Source organism: Spinacia oleracea, chromosome 6, assembly GCF_020520425.1.
Source record: "Spinacia oleracea cultivar Varoflay chromosome 6, BTI_SOV_V1, whole genome shotgun sequence".
NCBI lineage: Eukaryota > Viridiplantae > Streptophyta > Magnoliopsida > Caryophyllales > Amaranthaceae > Spinacia > Spinacia oleracea.
Genome location: NC_079492.1, coordinates 137,442,241 through 137,452,044, shown reverse-complemented (window position 1 = coordinate 137,452,044; position 9,804 = coordinate 137,442,241). Strand labels below are relative to the sequence as shown.

Below are 9,804 nucleotides of genomic sequence, written 5' to 3'. Positions count from 1 at the left end.
TGGTGAGGGTTAGAAAAATCTAACCATGTTTTAGTATGCTCAAGGGTCCAAACCTGTTTTGCAGTTGGACATTGAATGAAAAGGTGATTAATAGTTTCAATATAAGTGGTCACATAACGGACATACATCGAAAGGCAAAATGTTCCTTTTGAAAAGGATGTCCCGAGTAGGGATACTTTTGTGGCAAATTTTCCAGAGAAATATCTGGATTTTTGGTGGGATGTCTATCTTCCAAATCCAACGGTATTCCCATTGAGATTGATTACCTGAGATATCGTGGGCTAGCTAAGTTGCTGATTTAACAGAGAAATCACCTGAAGTCGTGGGTCCCCATATGGGGGTGTCGTCTATATCCAAAAGTGGTATTGGTATCCCTTGGATTTTTTGTACCACATGTTGTGGAATGACATTAAGGAGTTTGGGGATGTCCCATTCCTTTGATTGAATAATGAAATCGGAGGCCAAGAGGTTTGTGTTTTCGCTAATGAAGCTTCTGTTGAGAAAAGTCAACAAATTAGTTTGTAAAGCCCAATTGTCTAGCCAAAAAATGATTGATTTTCCATTACCAATTTTCCATCTAATACCCTTTCTAAAAAGCTCTCTTTGTTTTAAAATATCGTGCCAAATTTGCGAGTCAGATTGTTTTGGCTTGCATTCAAAAAGGAAGTGTTGTTGAGATATTTCTTCCTAATTATAGAGACCCATAGATTATTGTTGTTGTGAAGAATTTTCCATCCTAGTTTTGCTAGGAAAGCCCTGTTTAGTGGTCTAGTACGACGCAGACCCAATCCTCCCAAGGTCTTTGGTTTGCAGATTGTTGACCAAGAGATGAGTGGGGTTGCGTTCGTTTGGGCAGTTTGTTTCCAAAAGAAATTTCTGTGAATCGAATCCATTTGTTGACAATTTTTTTGCGGTAATAAAAAGGAGGAACACACATACGCTGGTAGTGCTTCCAAATTACTTTGGACAAGGACAGCTCTTCCCACTTTTGAGAGATAATTTGCATGCCATGAATTAATTCTACTTTCATTTTTCTGCATGATATTCGCGAAATCGATTTTAGTGGGTTTATAGGATGAAAAATATGCTCCTAGATATCTCCCAAGTGACATAGATTTTGTCATAGAGAAGATATTAGCCAAATTGTCACCTCTCTGAGTAGGGGCTTGTTTCGAAGAGGCTATTGCTGATTTGTGGAAGTTAACTAGTTGGCCTGAAAGATTGCAGAATTCGTTTATCGTATTCTTTAAAACATGACAAGCAGAGGTTGTTGCTTTACAGAATAGGAGACTATCATCTGCGAAAAGGAGGCAAGGAATTTTAGGGGATCTAGGAGCAATACTGATCCCGACTCCATTTTTCGGGTTGGAGGTTTTCATATTAAGCATAAATATAAAAACTTCCATGCAAAGATTGAACAAATAGGGGGAGAGAGGATCGCCCTGTCTAATCCCCCTGGAAGGAGAGAAATGATCCGTGGTGGCACCATTTATTTTTAGAGAATAAGACACCGTGGTGACACAGACTTTCACCCATTGAATCCATTGGGTAGGGAATCCAAACGCCTCCAAGGTAGCCCAGATGTCCATATGTGAGTTATGACTAATACATGAAAAATAGTTGAGTACGGAGTAACTTATAAGATTGGCGGACTACTCTACCTATCACCGGTTGATTTTATGATAAAAGTTCATCATACTTGTATGTGGTCAAACTCTCTCCTTCAACATTAAGTTCAACTTAACCTTGTAAAATTTATCGTGATGTTCTTGAACTTTGATCCCACAAACTCGTAATCAATGAACTACGAGTAGTATGTTTCTTATTTTTTTTTTTGGAATATCGTGAATTTGTTTCCCTCGGACATTTTTACCAAAAACAGGGAAAATAAATTTAGGAGTACCTTTCTTCTCTGAACTTGAAAAAGTCTAAAACCCTCACATTTCTCGGCGAAGCTCACAAGGGGGTTTATCGCACTTACTTACACCACTAAAATGGCTACTACCACCGCCATATCTAGAAACTCTTCCCGAACTCTCCTTCGTTTCACTCTTCATCAATGGCGCTCTTTCTCTACCGCTTCCCCTTTTCCTCTTCCCCCTCCTCCTCCGTCATCTCCATCGCATCTCCGCTCTCTACCTTTACTCAACACGGTTCGCGCTTTCTCTCTCCTCCTCCTCCATAGAATTTTACCATTTCTAAAACTTTTCGATTTCCCGTATTCGATTAATTATTCATATTGGTTGATTGTTGTTTGTGATTGTATTTGTTATGTAGGTGAGATTGCGGGATCAGGATTTCAAAATCTCTGGATTGTATGAACGATTTTTATGTACTGCCGGCGGTGCTGGTTCTTCAACTGCTACTTCTGCTGCTACTGTTGCGAAGAATTCGGAAGCTAAGAACTCTTCAGGTTCTGAATCTAGTTCGGGCGGCAACGGCGGTGATTCGCAAGGCTCTCAACAATCTGGCGATGCCGGAAAATCTATTCGAGGATCGGTAATTTTCGATTCGTTTTTATCATCTCATTTTTGTTTTAGTGGTTTATGATCTGAAATTTCTACTGATTATCAATTAATTAGTTGTTTGTGTTTAATGCATTCCTTATGTAATTTGGGATTGTTGTTTTGATGAATTGATTGTTGTCGATTTATCATGAATTTCTATGATATTGATGCATCATACGAATTACTTCGTATAATTCAAGTTAATCACAATAAAGCTGTTTAATTTTTTTGGCTTAATTTTAGGATGAGAGTTAAGTATGGGATTCTCTTTTTGATAATGATGCCCAAATGCCCAATACCACTAGATATTTTATAGACCTTGATGTAAAATGCTTGAGTTTTGAATACTTAATTGGCCTTGAAATGGACTTCAAGATTCATCTAACTTTTCCATAATTTTTGGAGTAACAATGTTCATGTAGGTTTTTGTTATAATTGTTTCAATGGTTTTTTATTTGTTTTTAAGTACGTAATTAAGGATTATAATAGTCAATGTTTGGTCTTAGAGACCGTGGAAAGGCAAGTGCATAGTTAATATTGGGATGGAGTGAATAGTATTACTTACTAATGCTGACTTAATGAGGTTTTCAGTGTATTGTGCTTGAAAGCTGACTTCATTTCCCAGCTTGTGCTGTATGGATGTCGAGACAGAGGCGGAGATAGGGCGGGGCGGGTGGGGGCGGCCGCCCCCCAACAATTTTAAAAATTCCTAATATATAGTAATAAATACTAATATATATCACTAAATACTACTTGTCTTAATGGTTATTTCTACTTTTATAAGTCATTTATACTCCTTGATCTAGGGTTCAAATCCTTATACCATATTATTTCTTTTTAGTTTTAGTTTTTTTCCTCGCCCCCCCTTATTTTTAGTTCCATTTTTTTTCTCGCCCCCCAACGTTGAATTCCTGGCTCCGCCACAGTCGAGATGTATCATATTATGTTGGTTGCATTTCTCCTGTAATTTGCTACATCATGAACTTACCTTTGTTATTTGGTTATTCCTTATTGCTGATGTGTGACTGTTATGTTGGTTCTGTGCAGCCTGTTTCATGGATGAGCTTGTTTTTGTTACTAGTTACGGGGGCAGGGCTCGTATACTACTATGACAATGAAAAGAAGCGACATATTGAAGGTAGACTACTATGGTGAGTTTGTTATTCAAGTGTTTAGACTATGTGCATCCTTGACCTTCGGTCAAGTGAAAAATAATTCCTCTCTCATCCTTCTCCTTCTTCCACCTCATATTCCACTAACTTGACATACCACTTACTTAAATCTCTCATTTTTCTTCCACAATCTTGACTCCATGAATTTCTCTTATTTACTTATTTACTTTTACATATACTCCACTTTAAATTCACCTTCAAACACAATTATTAATTTTAACAAACAAATAAATATGAAATTAAATAAACATTACATATAAATAAAAATGTAACGTATAACCTTAAACATACGTATATAGCACAATGAAGTAAAATTGATACATAACTGACTATTAATTTTTGATTAAGTTCCCCTCGGTCGAAAAACTACAAAAATACAAAAAGTACAAGAGCACAAAAACAATAAAAATTCATTGCATGCATGCATAGAATATTTATGCACAAAGTACAAATGAGTTAATATTTGCATGCATACAGTGATACATCAAATATTAGCTTCAAGTTCCGTATGCGTTTTGGGTAAATATTATGCAAGTGACGCATCATCAGGCCCCATATCCAATTTTATTCAACTTGACCTTGGGTCACATATGCGACCCGGGTCAAGTTAATAAAATTTTGACCCTTATACACTGTCAACATTGTAGTCATTTTTTCCAGTCAATTATCACTTGACCGAAGCTACATGTCAAGGTTGTGTGTGCTCTTAGGGTCAGCCAACAAAAACAGATTGAGAATAAGATACTTTTGAAATGGAGAGTGTTAAAACTCTGAACGACTAATTTGGTGTTATTAAAATAGTGAATTGCTTAGCATCAGATAAGGAGAATGAGAGACAAACCTGAAGGATAATTGATTTTTGAAGAGTAGGTGAGTAGGTCAATCCCCTTGCATTTCATAGTTTAGGATGTTCTGAATCTTCGGATCAAAAGGGTCAGCCTTTCAGCTTTGTTTTTCGTTCAGTTGTTATTTATAAAAGATTAAAATCCTTAGTCCAAGGATGTCTTTCTGGAGGTGAAAAGGCATGTACTTAATGTTTGTCAACTTATAAATGATATGTAGTCAGCAGAAGGCCTGCTTATTGTATTAAGGTTACTCATTTTATACTACATCGTACTAGTTGTTCCCTTCTTACCTTAATGCTTAGGCCATGGGATCAAGTTTCAGAATATCTTCTTTTAAAGGTAGGTCTGAAGCTGTGTACAACTGACTTGTCCATCTAGACTGGTTTGAGTATCTGACATGATTTTTTGGTTGCTGGTCATTTATTCTAGAAACTGAATTGAATTTGTTTTTTTGATATCTTCAATGTGATTACATTAAATAATTTTGACCCCCCACCCCCCAAAGAAGAATAAGTGTGGAGACATACACCATTCTTTTTCTAAGAAATAATAAATGTCGGTTTTCTTGCCTTGTTGAAAAAGACTATTAATTTCTTCTTCCTCCTTTTGGTACTGGCTAGTGTCTTCAGTTTGTCTTTCTTTTGTCGAACAATATTCAGATAAATGAAATTCCAAACAATTTGACCTGCCTGCAGAAATAAGCAACGCGTCTAATGAGGTGAGACAGGGACCATCTGTGGGACAAGCAGCTATTGGGGGTCCATTCAACCTTATTAATCATGAAGGGAAAAAGGTGACTGAAAAAGATTTTCTGGGCAAATGGTCGGTGTTTTATTTTGGTTTTACTCATTGCCCAGATATTTGCCCTGATGAGCTCCAAAAGCTTGCTTCTGCAGTTGATAAGATAAGTAAGTCGCTGCAATTATATATTTGTTACTCTTGTTTAATTTATAGTGTGCATGGCTGTCTTCTGATGAAAATGCAACTGGAATAATTGCAATGGAAGTGCTACTGCTTTAGTTGTTGGAGTTTTTTAGTTGTTAGTTGCTATTAGTACTGCTTAGCTTACAGTTACAAGGAGAACGCATGTTGTGTCTATTATTTCAAGCTTTATGTTTACAAATTGGTGAAAATAGATTATCCCGATATACCTGACCCCTCTTTCTCTCCCTCCTTTCTTTTGTTTTATCTCTGTGGAGGTTGTAGTCATGGGATCAGTTTCTTGGTTCTGTACTTGTATAATTTTTGTAAAAACTATTCGTTTCTTTCTACTTGACTATCCAGGGATGGGAGTCTCTTTATGCAAATCTTCAGTAGAATATGACACTTCATCTAGGATATAGTTGTAACTGTGGTGTAAACCATGCTCAAACCAGATGCTCACAATATTTCATGATCTTGTGCAGAAGAAAAATCAGGAATTGAAATTGTGCCAGTTTTCATCTCAGTTGATCCTGAAAGAGACACCGTTGAACAAGTCAGTGAGTATGTACAAGGTACTGATCAGAGTCTTCTGTCTTTTTCTAAACCAATGCCCTTTTAAGTGGGAAAGGTAGATAAATGCTGTGAAAAGAAGCTACATCTGAGCCAAGTGTTTCTTTCTAAGGGTGTTCTTTATTTTATTGATAAAAATTATGCATGTGAATACTTGAGGCATGAATTTGCTTCCTGTCATTGTTGTTGGTGATACTTGGTCGCATTATCTTCCCGTCATTCTTAGTATGGTATTGCTTAAACCATACACGCAATATAGTCTCAATTCTCACTTTCTTTGCTTCGATTAAACGCAGAGTTCCACCCAAAGTTGATTGGATTAACCGGTGATCCAGAAGAGATACGGAAAGTTGCTCGTGCATACAGAGTGTATTACATGAAGACAACAGAAGAAGGCTCAGATTATCTTGTTGACCACTCCATAGTCATGTATGTACAAATCCCGTACCTTATTGCTTCTCTAGGCTCACTTTTTCTTTTCGATAGATTCATCGTAGGACTGGCTAGGCATTTCCCATTCTCCTGTTGTTAAATACTCTGTATTTGAAAAGAAGAGTGTTGATCATGACCCATGAGTAGTGTCCTTGCTATTGCCTGTTTGAGATCAATATAAACACGTTCCTCTTATCACTTGATCCTATTTTTCTCCTCTCTGAGAGAAGCTGACCATGTTATAAATGAACTGTCGGGATTGGGTATCATGTGAATTCTTTTGTGGGTTTATGACCTTATTGAAGTACCTTAACTCTTAAGCGACCATATCCATATCAGTGTCAAGTGTTCGACATGGATACATAAGGTGAACTGAAGGTCCCGGATAGCATAACTAATATATGGAGTACCTGATTAGTGTTCCTTTCCGTCTGCCACAGTTTCTTGTGAATTGCTGCCTATTCCAGGGACTGGTATGCCGGGTTTAGGTTTTTTTAGTATTTTTAAGAATACAACTGGCATTGCTAGTGAGTGTTGGGTGGTTATGGATTTATGATTGACGCTCATAGGGATCAAATAGTCTTTGAAGTTAGTCATGCATACTTTATAGAAGTACAAAGTATTGCAGAACAAGTAATATCCTGCACTAAAACAGGACTGAAAATATCCTTAAATAATTCTGTATAGATTATTTTTTTGTTAGATTCTGAAATTAGTTTGAATGGTAGAAGTCCTTCTGAAACAATGGTGAGAACTACTCGTAGTATTAGGCTTATCAGAAATTAAACCTCAGTGGTGTGCCTTTTATAGGTTACGTGCTTTCTTGTTTATTAAATGCATGTCTAGTTGAATGACATTGATAGGAATGATGGTTGCCTAATTTATTTACATCTATCTTGTATTTTGCAGGTACTTGATGAGCCCTGAAATGAAGTTTGTAAAATTCTTTGGAAAGAATAATGATGTTGATGGACTTGTCACTGGTATGATCAAAGAGATAAAGCAATGCAAGAAATAGGCATTCTGACATATTAGTGTTTACCAATTTTGAAGTATTTGTTAATCACGGGAACAATATTCACTCCACATTCTGGATAAACATTGATAAAATAATGTTTTTGGTGTTGATATGCATTATAACATGATACACGTGAAATACGGGCAGTTTCTGATGTGAATGTGGCATCACACAACCTGCTTTGGAAACGATATGGTAGTTTCACTGTTTTTTTTTAAAGCTTTGCATAAACTTCGATGTTGTAACAACGCAACACTTCCCGACTCCAATCAAATCAATTTCCTTTAGATCAAATAACGTCCAACGGTATTATACAATCATCCTATATATATTGGAGCACAACAACTTCATTTCATATCTCTATCTATTATACCTTCTTCGATCTAGACTGTTGTAAAGGGACTTTTGACCTCAACAAAAAGTCAATATGTTGCTTGAACTTTGTTTCTGACAAGTCAAAAACAAAAAAGAAACTACTGCACATTTTCAATCACTTGTCTAAGTTAGCAACTAATGTTTTTAATTTTTATTTTCTGGAAATCATCAAATAATATATTGATTTGCCAAAAATGTACAGTACAACCTAAGCTAGGGTTATTGAGGCTAGGGCGAACCTTCTAGGAAGGACCTCCCGAGACACCCAAAAATCGAGAATCAAACAAAAAAAAAGTGTCATTAAAACTAGGACGAACCTTCTAGGAAGGACCCTCCCCAATTAAACTAAGTAACAATTGAGCCTAAATCTGAGTTAAAACTTACAATTAAGTAAAACTCAATCTAGTAAAAAAAATTCTATCTAAGCAACACGATCTTTGTTGTTGTTGTTGTCGTCGTCGTCGTTGTTGAAACTATTGAAACCTGATGCATCCATTGTTGGAAAGTCCGATGATGTCTCGATAAATTGTTGAACATTTATGTAGGAACTCCACTTGTTTTCCTCTGACGATAAGACTCTTTCGAAATTAACAGCATCATTAGTAGTAATAGTAGGCGTATAATTAATATTCTTGTTGTTGAAATCCCAATCGATTTCCGACGAAAAATCAATCATGTTGAGTGCTTCATCAATATCTTTATCAATATAATTAGGTTCCATAATCTCATTATCATCTCCATTGATAATTGCTAGTCCTCTCCCTTTCGGTCGACTCATTCGTAATCTTCATTGTTTCCAAAACTACTTCATTATTATTATATGGCCTAATTGTTCCGTGTTCGGCCTCAACGTTGTCGTTGTTAATGCAAATCTTCTTGCTTCCCTCCAACAACATGCAATCTCCTTTTCTTTTGTTGTTCAAGATTGTGTTCGAATATCTCACCACATTCACTTCTTTTTTCTCCACTTTCTTGTAAACATAGCATAATGCTATTATAGTTTCCTGTTATTACAAAACAAATTAAATCCATTAATTAGTACCTCAACTAGCTTGTATGATTTTATATTTTTGGCATTAAAGAGAAACTAAAAAAAGCGTCATGATATATTCCAAAGATAAATAACCGCCCAAGCCAATCATAAAACATAAACAACAAATAAAACCCTATTATCGTGTGTATGCGCTTAATTAGTCACAATCTCATGAAGGAAAAGCCTACATTTACATGCCGATATATAATTAAGGTTATACATAAAGATCGATGTTCGACACAAAATCTTGGTAGGTAAGTAATGATTCGAGACCGAAAAGTAACCTCAGAGGAAGAAAATAAGTGAATATTTCTCGAGTTGTGGGTTGAAAAACGAAGCCGGGTAATGGTGATGATGATAGTGGAAGAGAGGTCGTCGTGCTTATGGAATTTGGTTGAGTCATGGTAAAGATGAAGGGATTTCGATTGATCTTGGTGAGATGAGACAATGTCGTACGGACTACTATTTCTCACTAATTTGAATTTGTTGTTCTAATTAACCAAATTAGGGTATGTTTATATAAGAGTAAGGCCTTGATAATCAAGAAATTAAATATAGTGTTATCAGATTAGATCACTTAGTTTTTGTTACGGAGGAGAAGTGTTAATTATGGTATGTTTTAAGATAACAAAAGTAGTAATAGAACATTCTAGATGCATTTACAATTTAACTTAGACCACAACGCATAATTTTGACCACTAATATCTAAAAAATTTAAAAAGTAAATTTAAATAAAATTTAATTTCTACTTAATTTAGGATATGTAATTAACTAAGATGGATCATAGATTAATTAATTTGTTACAGAGTAATATGTACTATGTACTACGTACTACATTAATAGTAATATGTATTAGTATTACTGTTTTCGAGCGGTATTTGGAGGAAGGATTTGTTACTTTGTATGCAACGATTGTTATCTGAATCCT

At 35.8% G+C, this 9,804-nt stretch overlaps 1 protein-coding gene across 1 annotated transcript; it reads left to right on the top strand.

Annotated features, from left to right (window-relative positions):
* Positions 1-1,891: 1,891 nt before the first annotated feature.
* Positions 1,892-7,659, top strand: LOC110794880 (protein SCO1 homolog 1, mitochondrial). Its single transcript, XM_021999850.2, has 7 exons — positions 1,892-2,153; positions 2,278-2,499; positions 3,555-3,645; positions 5,220-5,432; positions 5,931-6,020; positions 6,315-6,447; positions 7,360-7,659. Exons 1-7 carry the CDS (start codon positions 1,995-1,997, stop codon positions 7,466-7,468), a joined length of 1,017 nt encoding a protein of 338 aa, XP_021855542.1. The 5' UTR covers positions 1,892-1,994; the 3' UTR covers positions 7,469-7,659.
* The last annotated feature ends 2,145 nt before the right edge of the window (positions 7,660-9,804 follow it).